The following is a 27,997-nucleotide window of genomic DNA, read 5'->3' on the forward strand; positions in this document are numbered from 1 at the left end:
TCGTCAGTTTATAATTTCTTTCCCATAGATTTTTCCATTTCTCTAATTCTATGTTATGCCCAAAGTTTTTTTTGCCCATATAATCATTATTTCTTTCATTTGTTCGTCTTCCATTTTTAAATTCAACAAAAAAATTATACAATTTTTTAATCAGTTTTTCATCAGAAGTCAAGAACACTTGATCAAACACTGTCTGATCTTTATAACAGCAGTATGCTTTAACATCTTTGTCGTACCTCGATTGCATTTGCAATCGGGGCCACTATGATAAATCAATGCCCTGGTCTTCAAGCTCTTGTTTAGATTTTAATTTCCGATCTGTATTCAGAATATCCTTATATGTTAATTTTTTTTCCAAATTTAACTAAATTTGGATGTGTGAAAGCTTCCATCGTTGATAACCATTCTGAGATTTTCATATAAATTTTAAGTTTTATCTTTTCCCATTTTTAAGATCCGCCATTTTTAAAGAAAACATCAGGAATTGTTTAAATCTCAATCTAAATCTCATTGACAGAGGAATTGTGGACTGAAATCAATAATGTGATAAAAGATGCCATGTAAATTAAGTAACAGAAGAAACTAAACTGGGGATCAGAACAAATGGTGGAAATAACCAAGAAGAGAAATTAAAGACCTTAGGTAGGATCTGAACAAAGTATTTCAGGGAGACAAAACCAATGTAAAGATACAGCAACCAAGCTTAGTATTGACAAAGAAAGCATTGATTTAGTGGGTATTTCTGCTGTTTAGGATCAACAATTAACAGAAAAGGATCAGGATCAAAAATTAGCACTTGGTAGAATAGAAATAAAGGCTTGGAAAAGTTATTCAGGAGTTGTGAAATGTCTATACCTACAAAGCTTAGTATAATGTGTTGAAATTTTTTCCTTATGACACTATGGAAATTAAAGTAGGGCATTGAAAAAACAGGATAATTTTGAACTTTACCTTGGAGAAAGGGCTTGAGAATATCATGGGCAGCAAAGAAAAAGATCAGAAAATAAATCAATTGCCTGTGATACACTACTGAAATTAAATCTGAATAGTTGCCATCTTGTTCAAGCAACTTATGACTTGTGCATATTTCTGTAACTGTATTGTAATAATTCATAATTTCAAATGGTTAATATTTCCATTTTTACAGGAATTATTACTAGAAAGCATCCTGCTACATTATAGTTCCAAATTCAACAACCAAATATTGTTGCTATTTTCGCTTGTTAGTCAAGAATCTGCATTGGAATTTGTTTCAAAGTGTGTGAAATGCTGATCTTTTTTTTTCAATTGTAATTTCAACTTATGAACATACAAGTCTGTATCTGATGTGTTTAGAACAAAATCAGGTTGCAAACTTCTTTATACAGTATTGTAATTATAGGATAATGCTATGTTATGAATGTACAATATGTTTTATCATTTGTGCTTATAGTGTAAGCACATTCTAGATACCTAGTACAATAGCAAGAGATTTATTGGAGGTCACATCACCGCATCAGATTGTTTTTTAGTCCAATAAATATGGGGACTTCCAGACTACTCTGGGGAAATTTCTAAGTATGAACACTGCATCTTCTGCTATAATCTTAGTTTGACTGTGGGAAAGTGAAATTAATACTATTATTCTTGAGTGTTGCCTCTTGTCAAGGGGAGCCCATAATACCTCTTACTGTAGGGCTTTAGGGAGTGAAAAAAAACCCTGGGAGATGATTATACACAGGTAGTGCAAGTTTCACAGTAAATATAACAATACCTCTGGCAGTATGCATAATCACACCTACTGTTTGGTAGTGAAGAGCGAAAAGTAGCATTTATTTGAATAGAGTAGGCACATAGCTTGATGATTTTGATTCTGTAAATACAGAGCATCCAATGGCAAGGGCAGCCTATGGACTTGATTTATTAGTTATGGCATTATTTGGACAGGATAGCCTAGGTCAATGGTGGTGAATCTATGGCACGCGTGCCAGAGGCGGCACTCAGAGTCCTCTCTGTGGGCACATGCACCATGCCCTGAAGATGGCAACTGTCCCTCTTCAACCAGCCGCCTGCTAACTAGCCGAGGTCCTACGTGGCCGGATGCATCCCAGCATGGCTGGTTTCCTTCCCACCCATCCTGTCCCTCCTGGCTTTGCATGCTCTCCTTTTCCCGGGCACGACCCACTGCATTGCCTCCTCAGCTGTCAGCCGGCCATCCATCTCAGAGGCAGCTTCTTTGAACTGCTGGCAGCGGGCTGCAGAGCTCCAGAGTGCGCTAGTCAAGGGGCTGACAGGCTGTGGTGGCTGACAGACACTGTCAGCCCCCATGCGCTTGCTGGCCTCTGTGTGTGGGGGCCACTGGGGTCAGCAGCAGCCACCCCTTGCCTTGCCCCATGGCAATGGCACCGCCGCTCTGCCCTGCCTCACCCCGCAGGACAAGCCTCCTACCTACCGTCCCACCTACCAGAGACCCCTGGATCTCCCCCAACCCTGCCCATCTCCCACAGGCTTCCCTCCCCATGAGCAATATTGAGGTGACCATGCCCACCTTGGCACACCCAGCCAATCTGCCATGACCACCACAGCCACGCCCACCCAGTGGGCCACATCCACCTGGCACCCGGCGATAAATAAGTGGGTTTTGGGTTGCAGTTTGGGCACTCGGTCTCTAAAAGGTTCGCCCTCACTGGCCTAGGTCTACCTATGTCTGATTCATGGCCTAATGATCTCATGACTGTATTGCAACAATGTATTCTATATTGGTTTGCTCGTGAAGTTAATTGGACTAGTGCTGAAAATGATATAGTGGCATATAAGACTGGATTTCAAAATATTATTGTATGCAACCAAATATTCAAGCGATTGCTTACTCAGTATCATCAAATCCCTGAACTAAGCAGTAATATAGGACTTAGAACTTCTAAACTGTGTTAAACTGTTTTCTTCATTAAACCCCACCCCCATCCCCTTGGTTTAATTTTAGTTTTCTTGTATTTTAGGGTGCTTCCTAGAGGAAGAGGAAAAAATACTATAACATACCTGGCCACAAGAAATTTGGTTATTACAAAACATGCTATCACAAATCATGTAGTGGTACACCACTACAACTATTAGCTGATTGAATATCTAATATTTAAATATAATCTTTTAAATAACCTGTTTTATATGTCCTCAATGTCATCTATGGCTCTGGTGTTATAAATAGTGTTTTTCAGAAGGAACATAGTATAGTAACCCAGAAGAAATTCTCTCTTTCTGCTGTAATCAACATTCACTCCAGAAACATTTTTCTTTTTTACAGAGCAGAGATTTTAGACAAGGGACTGTCACATGGGGTGCAACAGCCCATCCATCACACAAGTTAAGATCTACCCACTCCAGTGTTCTGACTTCTCATCATTCATAGGATACAGTACCTATTTAGATAAATGAACTACAGAAATACTGTGTTAAATTTGTCCTTATAAATTAAAAACATGCTGTTGTCATCTTTTTGAGTTTCATTGTGTTGTATGCATGATTACATAAACATTATAATTTAATCAGTGCTAGCCAAAGAGAGATAGGCACAGGTATCCAGAGAATCTGAACACTTCAAGCACAATGCTGAGATCATCTCTGAAGAGTAATGAGCTGATATATGCTTTTGTGTCCTGCTCTGTAGATTGCTTAACAAGTAGAAATAAGAAGAGTGGAGAATACACTCTAGGTATAGATTTGTTGCTGTTACATTTCAAGCCTTTGGTGCCATAGATCAGGGCTTTTCAACCAGTGGTACGGGTACCACCTGTGGTACATTGGCACCTGGGAGGTGGTACGCGACCATCCTAGAAAAGTAGCAGGGGAGGGGAATGAGCTGAACTGGTAGCAGCACTGCACAAGCCTGAGCGAGAGATGGCTGGAGCTGCAGGGCTGCCAGGGCTCAGCGGAAGCGCCAGGATCAGGGCCACTTTCCAGCTGGAGCTCAGCGCTGATCCTGCACTTCTGCTGAGCCCAGAAGCACCGATTAGCTGGAATGTTGCTGCATCTCCAGGGTCTTGTAATTTACATTCAGATGCTTGGCAACTGATTCATATTTATGACAGTCACAGTGTCCCAGGGTCATTTGAAGGGACCAAAACCTGCTGCAACCACCCAGCAGACAGTCGGAATAAAAACCAAACACTCCCCACTCCACCTTCGCTGCCAATCCCAAACAGAAATGTTCACAACAATGAAAACCTCGGACAGGAGGAAGAGCGCCCCCGGGCGGGCAGACAGGTGTCTTGCTTGGCTGTGGCTTGGGAGGGCACTTTTTCAGTGCCATTGTAACTTTGAACAGTCATTAAGCGAACTGTTGTAAGTCAAGGACTACCTGTACTTTATCACTTTTTTCCTTTTTTTTTTTGGTCATCAAGTTTTTGACACTTTGCTAGGCAACTGGTGGTACTCGGATATTGCCATATCCTAAAAGCGGTACAATGGGTGAAAAGGTTGAAAAGCCCTGTCATAGATAATGGAGCACATGATTTTCTTTTCTCCCTTCCTTTTCTTCTTCATTCTTTTACTTCCTTTTTTATGCTTTTACTCCTCAAAAAAAAAACCTGTTTTTGTTTTGTTTTGTTTTAAAAATTTCTTATTCCAACATCCACAAAGGAGAAGACGGGTTTTTTTTTCCCTTTTGTGAATGTTACTGTAAATTTTTAAAATAAATTCAAATATTTTAAGAGCATTTTGAAATAAGGTATCAGGCTTTTGGATAGTGATTTGTAAATGTTATGTGATACTCTCACTCTCCATGGATCTATATTAATTTTGTTATTATATTTATTTAAATGTTAACAATGGGTTATCTTTCCTAAAGAATGATCAATATAATTTCCTTACAATTACCGTATCTATAGTTTGATTTGTAACCATGGAGGGGAAAACAAGTGAATAGAGATGATTACAATGTTAAGCCAGTGAATGAAATTATTGCTTTACTAGAACTACTTGATGAGTAGAATTATTGAAATAACAAATAATTCCACAGTCATGTTATCTGATGTGTTTAGATATGAAGCATGAGAAAACTGATGCGACTAATGCTTGTTGACTTAATTTTGTGACTATTACAGGTTTTCAGCTCGTAAAGTCTAATGGAAACCATGAGGTCTTATTAATTAGCAGCTTGTGAATACACTTGAGTTTGCAATCTAAAAGAGCAATAACAGGCTGAACAGAAAAGGCATTTCAGTCTTCCTGTGTTCCATGTGAAAGCAATTTGTTATTCTTTTTAATTTGTTGCAGAAAGTAATTAGAAATAATTTTAGAATATGAAATTCAAAAGTGGTCTCTTTGGAATGCTGTCAGCATTTCAGGATACAAACTCATGTCTAACCTTATTAATGATCTCATATATATGCTATAAAGTTTCTAAAATTCTGGACCTAGCAAAACATCATACAGTGGCTGAGTATGTTTATACGTCAGCTTTTTATATTCACTTACTTTGATATATTACTTCAGTGCTGTATCATTATACAGCTAACCATCTTATTTTACAGATGAAATAATTAACATATGAAAATATTCACCTACAAATGATTTTTTTATATTTACAATCCTTAAAAGAAGAGTTATATAAATTATAGGAATATTCATTAGTCTTTCTTTAATTTACTTCATTGGTAATGTTCAAAATAAGACAATATTTGTATATTATATGACAATGGATAACTGTTTTTATAATTAGGAAAGGATCCTTTTCTGATTAGGAAAAGATTCATTAATTCCCTATTTTAATGGGAAATGGATGTTAGCAGAAAATAAAATAGGTTCAAACATTTCCCTTTCTGTAGTCCTTATGATCCTCTTGAAATCCCTTTCTCAAAGTTTCACATGCCATAAGATATATAGGGTTTTATTTCTCTAATTTATAATGATTATTAAGATTAATTCTTCTGTGTCTGACTGTAGAAATGAAAAAAATGGACTTATGAATCTATCACACATTAATTTATAATCTTTTTTAATGAACAATATTAAGTTGAAGAAAACATCATTTTCTTCTCCTTAGTCCTTTAATTTAATGAATGTACCAAAATTTCTAATAAAATGTTTTTTTATTGATCGATTTTAGTTTTGAGGCCACTCTACTCAAAGGTATGAGTGGTTTCAGATCAAAACAGATCACATATTAAAAGAAAATCATGATTGCCTGGAAGAATAATACAACCTGCTATAAACCAACTAAAGGAGGCTCCATGAGAACTCTGGGATAACAATCAGCTTTTAGTAATTTCCTGATCATAATGGTGACAGCTGCATATGCTTAAACTAACAGGAATCAGGAATTTCATTAAGATTTTTGCTAATTAGTGTCCTAGATTTGGGGAAAGTATTTTCAACTTTCACAACTGGAGAATATTTATTGACTTCATATGTACAAAATATTTCTGAATAAGGTAATTGGAACAATTGGAGATTTTAAGAAAAGAATTTTGTATTAAAACACAATGTCCAGAATTTATTAACTTTTAATAAATGATATAGGTGATTCATACATTTTCTATATTTTATGAAACTGATTGTTCTAGGGGAAAAAAGCAACAGAAAATGCTTCTTATCTATATAAGTCAGCATCCATATTTTAAAGAATCATCTCTTTTCATTTTCTTTGAAAATACTTCATAGGTGATGCAGTACATCATAGAGCAGTGGTTCTTAACCTGTGGGTCGGGACCCCATTTGGGGTCGAACGACCATTTCACGGGAGTTTCCAAACAATGCAGTCCGCCATTTTTTCTCCCCTTTTCCTTAGCTGTGCTACTCCCTTTTATTCTATTGGCTTTTGAAAGCCAATAGAATAGACTCTCTTGAATAGAGTCTAATTCTATTGGCTTTCAAAGCCAATAGGAATTGTCCAGGCTGTCTCTGCCCTGCTGAGCCCGCCAAAAGTCCCATTCTGCAAACGGTGCTGCACCAGTTGAGTAGTCCTCGACTTATGACCGGTTGAGTAGTCCTTGACTTACGACCGGTTGGGGGTCGCAGCATTGAAAAGGTTGAGAACCACTGTCATAGAGAATATATTATTAAAAAGTACTCTTAGATTGGGAAGGTTAAAGCATAGGCGCATAGGTGATGGTGCCATGATAAAGTGACAATATTTGGAGGAAATACAGGAATTTAATCTCATTATATGACCGTTATAAAATCACAGACATTAGCCTAATCAATTCTTTGCAGCAAAGTTAACACTTGTCAGATATGACCCATTGGATAATTGGATACAGGAATTGAATTGTCACAATAATAGAAAAATTAGTATGTAGGGTATAAATTAAAAAAGATTAGCAGGGGATTGGACTAGATGACCTCCAAGGTCCCTTCCAACATTATTATTATTATTATTATTATTATTATTATTATTATTATTATTATTATTATAGATTTATACAATTCAGTAAAGAAAATATATTTCTTAAATTAACGGATTTTTAATACAGTTTGCATGAGAATATTTAAAATATTTTTAGATAATTATTTTATTTATTTATTTATTTATTAGGTTTGTGGTTCTTGACAAGATTAATCAAAGAAGATACTGATGCTCTGCTGCTTGTCAGATTTTGCACATTTTATCTAAAAATAAAAAGATTAATTTGATAATACAAAGTTATAATATAAAAGGTTCTTCCAGTAAGCAACATTATCTTCAACTGGATGATATTTAATTCCTTGTAGAAAAATAATGTTAAAAATAAATCCAACAAAGTCAGAAAAGCAATTAAATTTCTTTAGACCCAAATGATTCATAAATGTTTAATACAAGTGTTTGTCTTATACCAGACATAAATCTTCAGAAGAAAGCATTATTATAGATACAATTTGGATCACTAAAAGAAACCCTCTTTTCTCAAATGTGGTACAAAACATCATAAACTGCACAAGCCAAAAATATTAACTTACCGTAAATGCCGGCGTATAAGACGACTTCCGCGAGCGCTGAAATCGGCGCCAAAGACGGGGGGTCGTCTTATACGCCGAGTCGTCTTATACGCCAGAAATACTGGTAGTTTCCGGCATATAAGACGACGTTCTAGGAATGCGGCCCGGCTATAAAGACGGGGGTCGTCTTATACGCCGGGTCGCCTAATACAGCGGCATATACGGTACAACAAATTTAATAATATTGCCAGGCTGCAATATTCCAGGTGGCTGTTATATGGCAACCAATTATCTACTGTACAAAAGTATGTATAATCAAGGCCATGGTTTTTCCAGTTGCAATGTATGGCTGTGAAAGTTGGACCATAAGAAAGGCTGAGTGCCAAAGAATTGAGGCCTTTGAACTATGGTGCTGGAGAAGCTTCCTGCAAGTCCCTTGGACTGCAAGGCGATCAAACTGGTCAGTCCTAGAGATCAACCCTGACTGCTCTTTAGAAGGCCAGATCCTGAAGTTGAAACTCAAGTACTTTGGCCACCTAATGAGAAGGACTCACTGGAGAAGAGCCTAATGCTGGGAAAAATTGAGGGCAATAGAAGAAGGGGATAACAGAGGTGGCTGGATGGAGTCACTGAAACAGTAAGCATGAGCTTAAATGGACTCCAGAAGATGGTAGAGGATAGGAAGACCTGGAGGAACGTTATCCATGGGGTTGCGATGGGTCAGACACAACTTCGCAACTAACAACAAGCAGTCTGGATTTTGGCCCTGATATGGTAACCTTTCAAATAATAACTTATCAACTTCTTCTCTTTCCTGACTGTTCCTGTTCAATCAGTACCATAGACTCCTGTCTGGACATCACACACCCTGAAAGCGCTTTTCAAGCTTGGCAACTTATAAAATATGTGGACTTCAAGTCCCAGAATTCCAGAGAATTGAAATCCGCACATGTTGCCAGGTTGAAAGATCTCATTATTCATTCAAAACTGGGACTACGATTTCCTCAAAGGTTATACTCCTTTTTCTTCCACTGAATGTTTCGGAAAAAAGAGAAAGACTAAAAATAGGATTAGGAACACCGTCACCCAACCTTCATTACGCCAGCCCCACTGAACTATTTTGAACTGCAGTCACTCCCGCCTATAATTGCTTTCTCGCGTTTCGAAGTTGACACATCTCGCGATACTTTCTCAGTGCGATTGCGCCATATTGAAAAGTGAGAAATACAAGAGTATACAGTCGCGTTGAATTTCAAGTTTCTTCTCAATGGATTTGTTTTCCAAGAATACCTGTTACAACACTGCTCAGGAACTCTCGAGTACACGAAGAAATATAAATACTGGAACAAAGCAGTTTAAACTGCATCAAAATAAAAAAAGGAAACCTTCTTTTGCTTGCTTCCTCCCCTGCAGAGTTCGTACTTTGGGAGGTGGAGACTTCTGTTTCGTACAGCTCTGTGAAAGCGAAGATTGTGCTGGTTGGATTGCTGTTTAAATGCACAGGGACCTAGGCAAAGGTACATTTAAGCTTCACAGTGGGGTAGGATCACATGCTTTTAAAAGTATGAGTAATACTTTTAAGGAATAGATTTTTTTTCCCTGTCACCTAGAATGCTGGATATTCAAGATAAATGTCTGGAAATTCTAAAGAATTTTCTTGTATTCGTTTAACTTGCAAAACATGTTACTATTTGATGCTGCAGACTAACTCCCCTACCTATCCAAATTGCACTTGCCATTATTTAAAACACACACATACGCAAGAAATAAAATAGAATTTCGGCAGAAAATTGGCTTCTTTTCTCGACCCCCATTCGCTCCAAGAAGGGACAAAAAGCCTAAATGCGACCCTTCCTCTAGCACCGCTGAATTTCACCACTCCTTCCCCGCACCCAGGCAACCGCCGGCCGCGTTATCGGAAATGACGGCTGTGGGGAGTTCTTGGAGCTTTTCTTTTAACTCTCTGAAAAAGAGGCGGAGACACCCAGGTAGGCTCCTCCTCCAGAGCCTCAGCCGGGCGGCCGAGGCTGAATTCCTCTGCCCGGCGCGGCCCGGACCGGGCGGAGTCAGACTGGATCCCGGAAACGCTTCCCGACCGTGCCCAGCGCTCTGGCCCACCCCTTCCCTCCGCCCCCGCCGCTACCACCCGGAGACGCCCCCTCGCCGCACGCAGACGGGAAGGGGGGCCCGCCCCGCCCCCACGAAGCCAGGGGGGCTTGGCCGCCTCAGCTGCCCCCGCGGAAGGGGGCCGACTGGGTGGGAGTCGGGAGATGATTGTGCTGGAAGCGGCCCCCCCGCGAGCGGTGAGAGGGCGAAGGCCCCGGGGAGAGTTCTGCTTGGGTCTGTCTGCCTGTGCGGCGCGCGCGCGCACATAACGAGCGGGTTGTTGGCAGAGCTTGACAAGCGGAGGGGAAGGAAGGAGGGGGGGGCGCTGTGGCTGGCTGGGCGCCTGTTAAGTGGGAGGTGTCCAGGAGAGGTCAAAGCAGTGGGCTTTCGGGGGGAGGAGTTGTGGTAACAGGGCGGGATTATGTTCTGATCTGAGGGGGGGGGAGGTGCACACTCCTATGCACAAAAGCGTACGCACGCAAGAAAAGGCAGCTGTAGCACAAAAGTAACAACCCTGCATTAAAATCTTGCATGGAGAGGCGTATTAAGGGTGTTATTAACGAAAGAAAATGATCAACTTCATCTACGAGTTTTACAAATCATTCCAATGCTGTTTTTTCTAGAGAGGTACTGGTTGTATAAGAAGGATCAGCTTTAACCAAGCCAGATGATCGGTAGAGAATTACTCCTTGAGGCCTATAATTAAGGGTCAGTATTAAGAATCATATGATTTATCCCGCTTGCAGCCACCCTCACTTTAAAATGGTTTTCTTGGACTGGATCTTTTGGGATCTGGTTCCCAACCCATTACAGTATTTCAGTTGGATAAAAAGGCAAAACTTTAAGAAGACTGTGAGAACTGTACACTTCTTTCCATATCTATACACATTTCTAAACTTTTGGCCGGTTTTGGAGTTTGTGATTGGGTTGCTTAGATAGGGCACACCTATTATCCATGCATTTGTGTAATAGAGGTGTGATAATGCCACCACTAAAGCGTTGAAGCTGTTGTAAATATTTGCAAGTTTAATTGCTGCTGCTTCCTTCGAAATGTGCTCTCAGCATGGTCACTGCAGTATGATGCTGCTGCTTTGATTTGGCAGCTTTGGAAATAGAGATCACAAGTGAGAGCACGGTTTGCAGTATATTTATATTTTTGCTGAATTTTAAATAATTTCGATTATTTTATTCCTTTATTGTTTGCTAGAGCATGCCAATCCAGAGTAGATTATAAAAAAGTTTTTGTAATACCTTTATATTTGTGGTATTCTAGGCCTTATTCCTAATTATGTATTCTGATATAATTAAAAACAGCACGGTAACTTTACTGCATGAGGAACTGAGTGTACAGAGGACCTGTTCCACCACAGAAGGCGGTCTGTGTAGTTTTTGGGGTCTTTTTCATCTTAAGCTTTGCAACAGAACTATGTAAAAACTTTTATCTACTCCTACATATTTATGCTCTTTATATATGATGAGAGTAGAAATTAAACAGGTAATGCTAACTTCCTATTGTAGTAATACTGTGTTTTTTTACATAAATGTTTAAATAGGAAAACAATATGCATTATTTTCAGTGTTTTCTTAATAGACTAGTTCTTGTCTTGAAAAATACTTATTTATTTCCTTCTTGCCTTAAATAGTATTTTATAAAACAAGACTGGCAGACAAATAAAAATCCTGTGTTACGATATTAAGATATTAAAATGTGTGTATTTGACATTTGAGAATTAGTTTGGTTAAGGCAGTGGTTCTCAACCTGTGGGTCGGGACCCCATTTGGGGTCGAACGACCATTTCACGGGGGTCGTCAAACAAAGCAGTCCGCCATTTTTTCCCCTTTTCCTTAGCTGTGCTACTCCCTTTTATTCTATTGGCTTTTGAAAGCCAATAGAATAGACTCTCTTGAATAGAGTCTAATTCTATTGGCTTTCAAAAGCCAATAGGAATTGTCCAGGCTGTCTCTGCCCTGCTGAGCCCACCAAAAGTCCCATTCTGCAAATGGTGCTGCACCAGTTGAGTAGTCCTCGACTTACGACTGGTTGAGTAGTCCTCGACTTACGACCGGTTGAGGTCGCGGCATTAAAAAGGTTGAGAACCACTGGGTTAAGGTATCAGGCTATAAAACAAGGCTATAAAACCAGGAAAACATGAGTTGCTTTAGGCATGAAGCTTGGTAACTTGGGGCCAGTCACCTTTTTAAAGTCTCCAATAAAAGACAATGGTGCACCATTTCCAAAATATTGCCAAGAAAACGGCATGGATTTATTCATGCAATCACCAGAAGTCAAGGCACAAAATATCATACTGACATTTAAACAAATGCTAGCTGGAATGATAACTGTATTTTATAGTGGGAATGTATTGACAGGGTAATGTTATTCCTTCACCAGATGTAATGATATTGGAACAACAGGCAGTTTTTTAAAAAAGAACTTTCAGTAAATACCATTGGATATTATGTAAATTCAATAGATTTATCAATGACTATTAATATCAAGTCATAGACCCCTTATGTTCAGAAATAGTATACCTGCAGCATTCAGATGCTGGGATAAAAGGAGTGATCAAAGTGCTTCTGTAATAACTTGGAGCACTTGGTTGATAGTGATTATGGTGCTAGGTTTTATAATTAGATCCAACATTGGCTTTAATAATACAGATAGTGTTCGACTTACCACCATAATTGAGCCCAAAAATTCTGTTGCTATGTGAGACATTTGTTAAGTGAATTTTGCTCCATTTTACGACCTTTCTTGCCACATTTATTAAGCAAATCACTGCAATTATTAAATTAGTAACATGGTTCTTAAGTGTATTTGGCTTCCCCATTAACTTTGCTTGTCAGAAAGTTGCAAAAGGTGATCACATGACCCTGGGACCATCATAAATATGAATCAGTTGCCAAGCACTTGAATTTTGATCATGTGACCATGATGCTACAGTTGTGTGAAAAATTGTCACAAGTCACTTGTCAGTGCCATTGTAACTTCGAACGTCACTAAATAAACTTGAAAATCAAGGACTACTTCTAGTTAGTGAATGCTTAGCTGTTGTTGCAGATTAAACAAATTTATTCTTTTGTGTCTTTTACACAGAGACACATATAACCACACCAACACTTGCAAAGCAAATTAGGAATAGGGAATAACTTTATTTTAGCTTTATAAACATATTCTAATGATTAATTCTGTAGTGCCAAATTAATGAGCCATTAAATTTATTTGTTAGCATCTTAACCTATTTCATAGAGAATTATTAATGGTGATCACTGTACTGGAAATATCCCATAAATAGCAGTTAGTACCTGTATGGTTATAGATTTATGAGGCAATACCAAATGTAAAAATTATAGTGGAAGTTTAGTATCCTCCAGAAATGCATAGAATGATAGTGCTAATTAAGAATAATGTTGATTTTTTTTTTTTGAGGAAAATAGTGTGGAAACTTTTATGTAAATTAAGGCACTATATACAAAGAAATTTACATATTAATATTTCTAGGTTGACTAGGAAATTTTCAGATTGATAACATTATTTTCTTTTACATATTTACCAAAGATAATTGTTTAACAATGTTAATCCATTCAGCTTGCATTTGCAATTTGCAGCTTATTATTGACAATTAATTTACAGAACAGAAAATTATTTGTAGAAAGAATTAAACACAATAAAATGTTCTGCCTGACGTTTTTTTAAAATATAGCCTTTCTTAAACTAAATAATCTTCTAATTACCTTTTTTGTATGTATTACTTTAGCCCTGTGTCATTTGTTGCTGTTTTTCTTTTTTAGCAAAGAATTACTGGCAAGCAGGGAGATTTAATAGTGCCTATTAACTGGTCAATGGCAAGCCCTTTATAAGCTTTCTGATTTGTAGTGTAACTCATAAGAAAGCAATGCATCCTTCCATTTTTAGGGGGTTACAGTGAAGACCAATTAACATACTTTGTTTTGCATTCTGAGAAGGTTGATTTTAGAGAGCTGTATGTGTGTACAAACAGGAATAACTTCTTTCAAATAATTGGAAGCATTTTCTACATATCTTATTTTTATTTATTGAAATTTATTAGCTTTCTTTATATGCTGTTTTTTGCACAGAGCATCCTTCTGTCACTTAATAATTTACTAAAATGGTTTAATTTGGATTAAAATTAATAATTGTATAACCATACAATTAATCATAAAATACATAAATACATACAATACAATAAATTGTATGATTAATTGAATTATCATACATGGTGAAAAACAGCTGATATGTAGAATCTTTTAAAGTCTTTGGTGGTATGAATGACCATCTTTATAGATCTAGTTTTTTTTTCAGATATTTCTTTCTTCCTATTCATTTAAGTGATATACTCCATGGCTTTGAATAGGGCATAAAAAGTAGGATGATGCAAATTATGAATTACCAAGATTATCCAAGGTAATAAGTTCCTTGCAATGGTAGTGGGTCATTTTTTTTCTCTCAGAAGGTTAGAAAAAGATTGTTGTGCTCAACAACAGCAGAAATGGCCTAAAAACCTGTGATCTGAGTTTGGGAGCATAGGATTTCTTTTTTCTTTGTCTCCCTCTACTATCGAAATAAATGTATGAAGATGGAAAATTTCTCCATTCATTTGTATAAGGCAAAATAGTGCCAACAGATACTGTGTTCATGTTCTCAATCATAGATAATATTTGTATGCTTAGATCTCTTTGTATTTAAATTGCTATTTTAATCAGTTATACGTATTTTTATACTACTGGACTTGAAAACCAGATATATATTTGCAATGGTTTTCCTATAAGATGATAATTGCAATATTGTTGTAAAATTTCACATTTGAACATTGATGAAGGTTAATTCAAGAACTACTTATTGATGTTTATCTTTCTGATAGTCAAAACATTGCACGTTGATATGAGACATAGATAATTTCTGGAAAGAATCTGCATTAAAATATTATGTAGTTGTTGACAAGTGTTGGGCTTCAGGTTTTAGTGACCATGATCTAGAGAACAGATTTCCTAACATTATGCCAACAACTGTGGCTGGCATCTTCAGAAAAATAAAACCTTTTACCCTTATTAGTTTTGAATCATGGACTTAGTAAAGAGAAGTCTGGTTCAAATATTCATGCTAAAAGAAGTATACTATGAGAATTTAGTGTCCACCCAGATGTCCCTCTGCCCTGCATTAAGGGATTTCATGCTCAGAAAGGGAGTGTCAACCCTTTTTTGAGGCTAAAAGGAAAAAAAAAATCTTTAAATGTAATCTTGTTGTGAGAATTGTAAACATTCACTTTAGGTGTGTGTATTTATGAGTATTCATTATGGCATTAAATGTGGATAAGTTTTTATAAACTAGGTTGAGACAAAGTGTTAGTATACTATTCTGTATTCTGTATCATTTTTATTTATTACGTTGTTTCTCATTTTATTATCTTTTTTTTGTAGAAGATGTATGAAGCATCCAAAGATCATAATTGCTGGAAAGTTTATTGACTGCTATTTCCTGAAAGTCCTGAAATTTAACATTAATCTGGCATGGCTCAGGGAAGCCAGCAGTTAGATATGCAGGTACTCCATGACCTCCGGCAACGTTTTCCTGAGATTCCTGAAAGTGTGGTGTCTCAATGCATGCTCCAGGTAGGTGTTGGTTGAACCAACATTAGTTTCTCTTCGTAGATAAGGGTAACCTAACAAGATCCAAGGATAACTTTTCAGGAACAAAAAGAATATGGAAAAAACTGGGACAGTGGATTATAGGAGATGAGAATAAGAACGAATATAGTCAAAGTTGGTTATTTTAGCCAATTTTCATTAATCTTGTTATATTTTTAGAAAACAGTTTCCTTCTTCTCCCTTTCTTTTTTTTCTTTTACAAATAATTCTATTAGGCTCAATTTAATTAAAAATAAAAGTATAACTAAATAGCATGGGCATACCTAGAAATTTATATCCTACCAAAATCAGTGCGGATAAATTCATTCTTAAGTTCTAAATCTTCAAGATTGATAGAAGCACCTTGATACGTTCAGCTTTTGTTCTTGAAAGTATTTTCCATCCTATATTTTCTTCCTATACAATTTATTTTCTTCCATTGCACTATTAGTTTTATTTACATTTATGAAATGGAATACTGTGTGCAGAATACAAAATTCCCAGTGGGAAAATAATTATTCTGTTAGAAAACTCAAGCCTTAATTATTTCAGTTTCCACGTACATCTCCCATACCTGTTTTCCTATTTATCCCAAGCTGCAGTAGAAGGAGTAGGTAACATTCTAGTTCATTCATTGAATAACACAAATTATATATTCTGGTTTTGGGGAAGCTTTTTAGCTAACAAGGTTTGGAGAAGTAACACTTGTTTTACAAGACTTTTAAGAAGAATTAATGAGGTATTTTGTAACTGCATATATTTCAAAGCTGTAAGAAAGTTTATCTTGGTGATTGACAAATAATGCTTGTAATGTTTGTGGAAGACCTCTTACATCTTGGAAGATTTATTTATATATGACTCTACCTAAGCAAATTTAAGTTAATCAAAATTACAAGTTTAAGTTATAACTTAAAGTAATAACCTTAACAAATATAAATACTGAAGAGTAAGACAGATTGTTGTACTATAGTTTCTAAAACTTGCTCCATAATGTAGAACAACAGCATGTATTATTTCTTCTAGAACAACAACAATCTTGATGCTTGTTGTCGAATTCTTGCACAAGAGAGCAACAAATACCTATATATGGAGTATCACAGCCCAGATGACACCCGAGTGAACAGGAATCGTCTATTGCATATTAACCTTGGCATCCATCCTCATACTAACTATGGAGGAGATGGACCTCAACTTAATGGTGGTCGTACCCTGGTACATAGTTCAAGTGATGGACATATTGATCCACAGTGCACTCCAGGCAAACAGCTGATCTGTTTAGTCCAAGAACCACATTCTGCTCCCGCTGTTGTTGCAGCTTCTCCAAACTATAATCCTTTTTTTATGAATGATCAGAATAGAAATGCAGCTACTCCTCCCCCACAGACACCTCAGCAGTCTTCTCCCATACAGCCTGGAATGAATACATCTGCTATGCAAGGTCCTCCTCCTCCTCCATATATGCATATACCTCGGTACAGCACAAATCCTATAACTGTTACAGTTTCACAAAACCTCCCTTCTGGGCAGCCTTTACCCAGAGCTTTACAAATTCTTCCTCAAATTCAAAGTACTCCTTATGGAAGTCCTGGATCACTGTATATTAGGCAGACCACTCAAGGTTCTTCAGGACGACAGACTCCTACTCAAAGTACACAGTGGCATTCATCACCACCAGGTCCAGTTCCACATTATAGTCCACATCCATTACCTGTCTATCCACACCAACAGAGCTATCAGCCTTCTCAGTATTCTCCCAAGCAGCCCCAGATTCCTCAGTCTCCTTTTCGATCACCACCTGCTTCCCAGTGCCCTTCTCCTTTTGGATCGCCTCAACATCAAGTTCAACCCAGCCAATTAGGACATCAAAGTTCCCATGTATTTATGCCTCCTAGCCCTTCAACTGTGCTACCCCATCCATATCAACAAACACCACAGTCATATCAAAAACCAAGTGGACACTCAGTATCTTATCTCCCATATGGTGGACCTACTTTATCTAAAGGCTCCATGAACAAGATAGAAATTACAGTTGAACCACCACAAAGACCTGGGACTACACTTAATAGGAGCCCTTCACCTATAAGTAATCAGCCATCCCAACGGAATCAGCACGCACTATATACACCTGCAACTCCTTCAGGTTCTCCTTCCAGAAGTATAGCAGGTCAGCCTAAACCTCCTTATAGTGTTAATCCTGTATATATAACATATACACAACCAGTTGGACCTTCAGGTATTCTTACACAGTCCCCCCGTGTAATGGTATCTCAGCCAAATCCAGCAGTTTTTAAAATTACAGTAGGTCGAGCTCCTGCTGAGAATCTTCTAAATTTAGTGGACCAAGAAGAACATTCTGCAGCACCAGAACCTATTCAGCCCATTTCAGTTGTACCAGGATCTGGAGGTGAAAGAGGAAGGCATAAATACCAGAGAAGTTCCAGCTCTGGATCAGATGACTATGCTTATACTCAAGGTAAGGTTGCTAAGCTTTTTGCTTAATTAAATTCTCAAAATGTTTCCTAAGAATCAAATAATTTGGGCTGTGGTTCATCTTAAATAGCTATGTCCCTAAATACAAATAAATCTCCGAATGTATAAGTTAATATGGATAGGTTAACAAAATCATGCCTGTGATTTTTTTTCAAGATGAAAGAAATACACTTCTTTCATTTACCACTTTGAATTCTGCAGCAGTAAAAATGGTGATAAGGTGGGCTTGCTGTGTGATATGGTGATTAAAGTAAGATAACTTAACGTAGCCTAGCATAATATAGCATAATACATTATATTGCAAAAATATTGTGTACCACTTAATAGCACATAAATGAACTAGAAATGGTACTGTCTTGTAATATGACCTAACTCAGTGTTTCCCAAACTTGACAATTTTAAGGCATGTGGACTTCAACTCCCAGAATTCCACAGCCAGCGTTGCTGGCTGTGGAATTCTGGGAGTTGAAGTCCTCATACATTAAAATTGTCAAGTTTGGGAAACACTGACCTAACTGAATGGTACCCTAAAAAATCTGACTGTATAAAACTAACATACCATTACATATTTCAGATAAAGGAAGCATAAAATAACCAGTGTAGAGGTGTTTTTTTTTAAAAAAACATCTCAGTAGAAATTATTTGTTTTAATCTTCGATACAGCTTGAGTTTTATCAGTATAAATTGCAATATTTATTTAAGTTTTTTTGTACTTATTTGAATTATTTAATATTTTGAGGGACTAGTCCAGGCAATTACCAGGAATCTACACTGACTTGAAGGAACAAAGAGAAGTATGGCTATGGAAAAGCAGTCATTAGTTCATTAAAGTAGAAGGTGGAAGAATAGGACACCTTCTGCTATATAGTAGGCTATATAAGTATAAACTGAATTGAAAAAAAAAACAGAATAAGAATATCTCACAAATGTCTGTTTTCCACTTTGTAGTGAGCTTTCTTCAATAAGTACCTTATATTTTTAGATCCCTAACTCCTTTTTTTTCCCCAAAGGGAAAAATTGAATATTCATTAATGAAGAAAATGGTTAAGATTTAGAATAAAGGTTGAACCTTTATTCTAAAACAAAAGATAAAGCAGTCAAATAAGCTGTACAATCGGTTGTTCTTATTAATTTACCTTGCTCCAGTTTCTGGTTATTGAAATTTCTTGGATTTATCCTGAGCACTGATTTTGTGATCTGGAAAGAAAGCTGTTTTTCTAAAGGACATACTGTAACATTTCTTTAATAGGTGGTACTTATCAGTCAAGAGTATTTCAGACTACATTGTAGTTCAGCGACTAAGGTTTATTCATATACATCTAGTTCTTCATTAGTGAAAGGCTAATGAACAAAAATGAGCCAGATCCCTGAACTGATAATATAGGTGGCCCTTGGTTAACAAACATTCTTTCAGCACTCAAACTTATGGTGGTTCTGAACAGACAGTACTTATGACAAGTCCTCCAAGTTCATGCTGTTGCCACGCTCCTGCGCTCATATGGTTGTGAGGTGAGTGCTTGGCAACCAGACACATTTCTGACCATTGCAACATCCTTCAATCATGTGATTGTGGTCTGCAATCTTCCTTTATGGCTTTCCACAAGCAAAGTCAATGAGGAAGCTATCAAGAAGTCTGAATTCACAGTCAGGGAAAGCCCTCACCTAATGACCCACAGTGATTTGTTTAACTGGGGACTTTTGGAACTGCTATCACTAAGCAGTACAGTCATGTGATGTCACACTTTACAACAGCATTACTTATTGATCAAAATTCAGATCCCAGTTAGCATTGTTAAGTGATTATCTTCATGAGTATGTGAAATAATGAACTTCCTTATGGAGGAATATTATGTCTACAGTTCTTGTTCCTTTCTCATGAAGTATTTGTACCTCAGCATTTGATTGCATGTTTATGTTTGCTTCTGTTTTGAAAAGGTCATTTGTACTGTAGTTACAAGCTGGATTTCTCAATTTTATGCATATTATTCTCTGTAACACATTAGCTTTGCTGTTACATCAACGTGCAAGGATGGAGAGGTTAGCAAAGGAGCTGAACTTTGAGAATGAAGAACTTGAGAAACTTAAAGGTGAAGTAAATAATATGGAACATAATCTTATGCAAAGACGTCTGAGAAGAGTCAGCTGTACAACCTCAATCCCAACAGTAAGCAATTTTTCTATAATTATATTAAAATAAAATTGTTCTTTACTGACAGTATGAATAATTCACTATATTTTAAATTCATCATTTTTCATCCAATATGTAAGTCTCAGTTGAATTGTTTCAGCAGCTAGGTACAATCTGTTCTCTTAGTTGCCTCATAAGCTTTACCACCTCTTCCAAATTCTGTAATACTGTCTCAGGTGTTTGTTGTTGGTTTGGAGTTGTTCTGAAAAGGCATGTCAGCAGTATGTTGTTGCTTCAGGTAAAAGTAGGAAACCCTCATTACAAACAATATTCTAAAACTTAAGGCATCGTAATTGTTGTGATCTTTGGCAAGGCATTGATTGAGAATCAGTGTTTTCTTGGTCTTGTCTTTCAAAATTATATGCTTGCATGTTCTAGTGTCTTAGTTCTATAATACTTTTATATTTCTTAAATTCCTTCTCTATCCTAAAATAATACCTTGAGTTGAAGTTCCGATAGAAGATTATTATTTGCCCCAAAAGGGAACGTGGTGGCATAGAGGCTTAATGACGCTGGATGAGCTGAACAATTGCCAGCATTCCAGCAGTTCGAGTCCAGCTCCGCAGAACATGGTGAGCTCCATAGTACCTGCCTTTGACCCCCAGTGGCCTATATATGACCTCTTCCAACCTGCCCATGTTCCAGGGAGCCTGCCACCAACAACCTGTTTACACCACCCACCACCCACAACCCAGGCTGGCCTACCTGCTCACGTGAGCTTGGAGTTGTACCACATTACTTAACAATGGAAACTCAAGACCCAATTGGCATTGTAATCAGAGGACTGCCTATAGGTATTAATAAGAATGCATACATTTTAACATATAAATCAGTAGACAAAATATTGAAAACAATCATTTTCAGTTTGATAAGGAGACTATTAATTAATCTGCCCTGTTCCAGTTCGTGGCTCTTGGAATTCTTTGCTTCTACATTGAACATTGATTTTTTTTGATATGGACACAAAAGCTATCTTTCTAAAGGACATACATTCTCTTATTAGGTGATATTATCAGTAAGGAGGAACTGTAGACTATACTTTTAATTTGCATCTTTTTTATAATTTATGAATGCACCTCTGATAAAGGAAAAGGATGGAGAGATGGGGAGAATTTAAAAGAATTGTGAATAGGCTTCTGGTTGGCTGCATTTATGTGTTTAGTTTAGTTAAATGAATGTGCCAGCTTACTTACTTTCTATTCTTGATTCTCTCTGCTAGCCCGAGGAGATGACAAGATTGAGAAGCATGAATAGGCAGCTCCAGATAAATGTAGACTGTACTCAGAAAGAAATTGACCTCCTTCAGTCTAGAGGTAGATGTTTTCAATGATTTTCTGTATCTGAAATGCATTGATTTGGAGCTTTATGTAAGAATTTAAGAGGTATTGTGAATATTATTGTCTTTCCCTATTATAGTTGTAGAAAGAAAGATAACCAGATCTATTTTCTTTTTACTAGATGTGTTATTTTGATACTTTAGTTAAAATGTATTTGGGAATACTGATTCTGGCAATATCATTTAAGGGACAAAATTGGCAAGCATTCTTTATCGTATATGGTCAGTTTCCAGAATAGCAAGGCTGTATGACTTTAAGACACTGTTTGCTTCATTTCAGTATTGTTTCAGATCAAAAGCACACTTAACCAGTAACTTCTTTTACCTTTTAAACATATGTCCTGTTCAAAATACATTATTTTCTCCTTTTTATTTATAGGCAACTTTGACCTGAAAGCCATGAATAATTTTTATGATAACATAGAGCCTGGTCCTGTTGTACCACCAAAGCCATGTAAAAAAGGTGAGTCACTACACAAATGTTCAGGATGTAGTTTCTTTGTGGTATTTTTTTGCAGAGGGATATATTAGAAGGAAGGAAATCAAATGTATATGTTTCTTATAGACAAGAATTTTTATAAAGAAAGGCATTATGTCAAGAAATATATGATGCTTTCCATTATTTATATCCCACAGAAGCTTCACACAAAATAACACTTCACCAATTACCTTATGAATTTGCGAAAGTAATGTTGGCAGTTAGAATGTTCTCTTGGATTCTCTTTTATCTAGCTTTAGGACTTGTGTGGAGAACAGAACAGCAGAGCAGGACTGTTGGCAATGTGAGAACCTAGGTGATTGGTTCTGTTATTTATTTATTCAAATTTATTGGCCACCCAAATCTAATGGATTCTGGGCAGCGTACAAAATTAGAAAAAATATAAAAAAACAACTGATAACATTAAATCAGATAGACAGCCCTGTATAAATAATCCGATAAACAATAAAATAAAACAGGGACCTTAACAAATAATAAACATCAAATCCAGACCTGGGACCAAAGCTGGGTTTTCAAATCTTTGCTGAATCCTAGGAGAGAATGTCATCCTTACCTCTGGGATGATGCTGTGAAGAGGATGGTGATCACAACAGAGAAGGCACACTTCCTATGTCCCACAAGATGACAGCAGTTAATAGAAGGAACCTAGAGTGCACCCACTTTGCTGAAATGTACTGGGCAGACAGAAATGATGACAGACAAGCAGGCTCTTAGTTATCCAGATGCTACAATTCTGGCATTAAGCCCTATGCCATATATGGCTTTATAGGTCCTCTATCTCATGCATCACATTTCTCTCATTATTTTTGAGTAGAATTTATAGAAATAGTAATTTACTGAATTATAAATATTGTAGCCATGTGGCCATATTGTACAACCTATTTGGAGAGAAAAATAATACAGTTTAAAATATATTAAATATAATTGCTATAAGTCAGTTTGCTGATTATGTTCAAATGAATGGAGACTGCACATTATATATAATTTAAAGTAATTATGCATATATAAATGTTGAATAGTTCACCCTTCTGCAGAAGATACATGATTTCCAAGCATTATTTTGTGTAGCATTTTCAAAATCTTTAATTAATTAGGGGAAAATATAGTAAATACTTTGTTAGAATGTAAAATAAAATTTTAAATCAAAATTGGCCTAAAGACATGGTAATTAATATAATTCATTAACATGTCAGAGTAATGTTCTGGATCATTCTTGATAGGTAAATAACTATGCTTCCAATAGTTATTACGTGGCTAAAGTAAGAATGTTTCATACCCACATTAATAAATTGTTCAAATGCAACACATTATTTCTTAGACATCATTCTAGTATGGGATGTTAAAATACATCTTAGTAATGATTTTGAAATTCAGTCTGGTAGATCTCATACTATCTACCTCAAATGACAAAACTTGGCAGAAAAGAATACATATAACTCACATAACTTACTATATTTTTACTGGAGACCAAAACACGTGGACAACAGATTTTATTTTCAAATATTACACTTGGTATGTACTTATAGTATTGGAGACCCAGATTCTAGTTCACGTTCTGGTATAGAAAATTCAGACCAATCAATCTCTCTCAAATCAACAACAATTACTGTAGTGAAAACAAACAGGCCTTACAGTGTGCTTATACGTGAAGGCCAAATGAAATAGTAATACTAATGTTATTATTGGCCTATGATATTTATAGATTTAAAATTATTATGTTTTATAAGAAAAATGATTCTTTGTAGACCATCAAAATAGTTCCAAGCAAGTTCTGCGATCACAGCCAAGAGATGAGGACTTTGAAGGAGCTCCATGGAATTGTGACAGCTGTACTTTCTTGAATCACCCAGCACTGAATCGTTGTGAGCAATGTGAAATGCCGCGGTATGCCTGAATTTATAAAGGTCTACTTTGTATTAAAACGGGCTTTGAGATCTCAGCCATAGATGAAAATTTGGAGGAATCTTTCAGTTCTCTACCAGGTATTTGCCAGCCAGTCATTTTCAATTTTTGAGAGAAAAATCTCCTTTTCATTCATGCTGCACTAAAGATTAGCTTGTGGAGATGTTCTCTTATCCCATGGTGGTAAGAAAGTGTGAAAGGATATTCCAGAATGGATTTTCTTTGAAGAATGTATGCAGGAAAACAAGTGATTGCTGTTGTTCTAGCCCCCATAATTACATTTGCTGGTTAGTAGTCCTTACATATATTTTTATAAGCATTGAACAATTACTTTGTGAAGTGTTACAGGTATGCAGACAAACTGTGAAGAACCAGAGCTGATCTGGCTACAGCAAGCTGGAAAACAAGAACTCCCTATGTTTCCAGATTGTAAACTACTGAAAAAAGGGGGAATCAAAGAACAGAAAAGGGTAATCTGAAATGCTGCTTTTTTCAGGGTAAATTAAATCTACACAATTGCTGTTTTGATATTGTGAATCATGGTGAGAAGGGGAAGTACTGTACAACTTTATTTATAGAGTACAATCAGAAGTGATTTTACAGTCCCTTTTGCTTGTACAGCGCTCACCAAGTCATGCTAACACTGGTAATTAAATAATTATACCATATTACACAGGAAAAATAGTGCTGCATGCTTTTATTAGACCTTTGTGTTTTAAAAAGTAAAAGTATGCTTTTATAAATTATGTTCCCTTGAAACTGCTTGACAGTGGAGCGGACATATACCAAATGCAGAACTATTCCAAATTCTTTTTGGAAAACTTGAGTTCAGCCATTGATAGTATAAGAAATGTTTGCACCCTCTTTCTTAGGCCTTTCACCTTCCACTTATGTGAAGAATTCATAATGTTTACAGCACAGAAGGTACTTTGTGTCCCCATTCTGATTTAGCTGAAAACTACTAATCAATATAAGCTCTCCAATAAAGTTTATTTGCACATTGTCAGTAAACTAGCTTGTATTAATTAGTATGAGTGATGGTTCTTTAAATGTTGCACATTGCATTTTGGTGTGATCCTTGGTCAGTTAAAGGGTATAGAGAATCCAGAAATGGTATAGAGAATCCAGAAATTGAATTGTACTAGTACCTGTATGAATATGCTAATCATGAATAGGATATTTTATTTGTGAGTGCTTCAGGATACTGAAATAAAACAGTCTTCTGAATTTGAAGTTGAGTTAAAAATAAAATTGTTTATGAATAATCAGAATTCCTTTTTCACACCGATAAATCACCAAGGACAGTAAATTTTATTACACCGATAAATCACCAAGGACAGTAACATTCATGTTACTCTGGATTTTGCAGGATTGCAAAATGGAGAATCATATTTTACTTGTGCATATCTTGTTCTTATCTATTAGTATTACATGTGATACAGTTTCTGTTGAAATTGGAATGTATTGAATGCAATGGATGTTAGTCCATTAAATTCTTACAGAAGCTATATGGAATCCAGCTTGATTCAATCAGTCAATCAAGTAGAACAATTACATTAACACTCGTGTTAAGGTTTTTTTTTTAGTTGACTTTTACACTATAACAAATATGACTCTGAGAGGTTAAAAGGGAACTTGTAAGAATTCTGTGTCCCTCTTTAAGAATAAAATTACAAAATTCTTTTCTTTCACCTAGAGAAAAAATTAAGGTGTGAAGGTGAAAAGACTCATGTAAAGTATTCTTTTTATAAGTTATCTATTGAATCACATTTAGATTGTTCCTTAGTATTGGTCATACTTCATGAACTTTTTAAAACAATCTTAGTCAATACTTAGTCAACTGCTACTATAGGGAAGGAAATTGTACTAAGTTCAGAACATAAATAGTATGTTTGAAGGTATACACGATTTTAGTTGGCAAGGAGATACTTACAGAAAGTTAGGCTGAGTTTATCTTAAGGGAATTTTTTTCTGGAATTGGGAAGCACAATCAAAATTTCTATAGAGTTTTGATAAATGAAGACACTTAAAGGAACTTAAGGTTTCCCTATTTTATGTCATGAGCAGGGAGTTTTTTGGACATGCTATGCTGTGTGAATTCAGTACATTTGCATAATGCCCAGGCTAGATTGTGGAATTAATATAAATGTTTAGTGATTTACTCATACTTTCACTATTCGAAGTGGAAGTCAGAGCAGAGTTTATAGTGGGGAAGATGATAACTAGTAGTCAAGTCAAAATGAAACAAAATGTAATGTTGTAATTTCAGTGTGCAAAAGAATCCTTTTACCTGTTTACTTGTAAATGTCCTTTCACACCGTAATATGAATTGTAGCAATGAAATTAATTTTAATATGTAAGTATTTCATGTGAATCTATTCATGTCTACATGGAAAATACTCAGAAATAAGTGAATTCAATCAAAATGGATTTAGGTTATGCCAAAATAATTGCTGATTGCCTAAAAGGTTTCATTAATGTCTGGATTCCTTATATTATTTAATATACAAAATGCACTGCAATGCATACAAATTCAGAATGTGCGCCTCTGAGTGGTGGGATTCTGAGGCCATCATGAATTTTTAAAATGCACTACTTTTTAATAATAGCTGATCTGCCCTTGCCCACGGGCCTTGGATGAATCTGTTTACTAGAAAATCCAAGGATACCTTCTAATTCTCCAAAACCTTTTCTTTATACATGCCTTTTTTGTATTTAATGTTATTAAAATGTATCCTTTCACATGTACAAAGCTCTCTCAATTTTAGTTGATAGAATAGCTTATAGCAAGCCAAAATTAAATCCTGTACTTGATTATTTGATGAAACTATCAAGCTAGCATGTTTGTGTAGGAAGAGAGGGCTAAGAAGAAAAGAGACACTGTTTTGTAAAATCTGATGGAGATGTGTGTTTCTCTGTGATATGTATGTATTTTTCCTTACGGCAGATGTGTGAAGCAAATATAATTTTTAAAGAGCTGGTCTCGGTCATATTATTAAGTCATGTTTTCTCTCAGTTATTGTATTCTTCAGTTATGTACACTTCTTATTTCCCATCCTTTTTGATTGTAATTTTTTTTAAAATCTCTCAGATTTTGCAGACTTGGAAATTAGGACAAAATATTTTAATTTTTTTAAAGAATACATGAAAAAATTAAATATTTGGTTATGACTTTGTAATTTACAAGCTTCTAACTTGAGAAACCGTATAGTGTGGTTTAAATGTGAAATAAGTTCACAATATAGCATGGAATAGCAAGAGCTGTCAGTCAACTGAAGATTGAAAACATGCACAGAAATAAATGCTTATTATAGTTAATATTGTGTCCATGTGTTATATTTGTTTTTACAAATAACCTTTAAAACTTATCACCTGTGCAAGAAAACTAAATCCTTAATTAGTAGGTTAGTTGAATTAATACAGTAGCTTAATCTTTTTTTAATTTTTTTAAAAATATTTTCTTTAAAGCCTGTACATCTCACCTATATCTTTTGCTCTGTTGAAATCCTGTTAACTTTGTTCACTATAAAACAAAACCAAGCTCTTTCTAAATTGTAAATAGGGTGTTTTCCTACCATATGGATTTGTGTATGCTGTGAATGAAAACTATTATTGCAAGATAAAATGTATAAGACATTAAGAGGCTGTGCATGCATGATTTCCCAGATAACATATACTGAGCGCTACAGTTGCCTAAACCCAATAAACTAAGAAAATGTAACATTTTGCTTTTGGTTTTATATATAGCAAGACTTAGTTTCTTTTAAATCTTTCATCTTAAAATATAGTATCCTTACAGGTGTATTGCATGTTCTTTTCAAGTATAGATCCTTTTCTTTGATCTCTTTATTGAAATTATTGTCAGCCTTTCTTGCATGTTAAGCCACAAATAGTGGCGTTGTGCAATGGAAAATTAGAATTTTTTGCTTTATTGTCTTCA

General features: G+C 36.1%; 1 protein-coding gene across 2 annotated transcripts; it reads left to right on the plus strand.

Moving 5' to 3' along the window:
- Window positions 1–10,003: 10,003 nt before the first annotated feature.
- On the plus strand, window positions 10,004–27,778 carry TAB3 (TGF-beta activated kinase 1 (MAP3K7) binding protein 3). Of its 2 annotated transcripts, XM_039329573.1 has the most exons (8): window positions 10,004–10,193; window positions 10,620–10,704; window positions 15,436–15,627; window positions 16,666–18,115; window positions 20,136–20,296; window positions 21,540–21,633; window positions 22,036–22,119; window positions 23,901–27,778. In XM_039329573.1, exons 3-8 carry the CDS (start codon window positions 15,526–15,528, stop codon window positions 24,047–24,049), a joined length of 2,040 nt encoding a protein of 679 aa, XP_039185507.1. In that variant the 5' UTR covers window positions 10,004–10,193; window positions 10,620–10,704; window positions 15,436–15,525; the 3' UTR covers window positions 24,050–27,778. The 2 variants fall into 2 exon arrangements, with proteins under 2 accessions (XP_039185507.1, XP_039185508.1); XM_039329574.1 differs by lacking the exon at window positions 10,620–10,704.
- Window positions 27,779–27,997: the final 219 nt, after the last annotated feature.

This window comes from Crotalus tigris, unplaced genomic scaffold (genome assembly GCF_016545835.1).
Source record: "Crotalus tigris isolate CLP2741 ecotype Arizona unplaced genomic scaffold, ASM1654583v1 scf7180000024401.5802323, whole genome shotgun sequence".
NCBI lineage: Eukaryota > Metazoa > Chordata > Lepidosauria > Squamata > Viperidae > Crotalus > Crotalus tigris.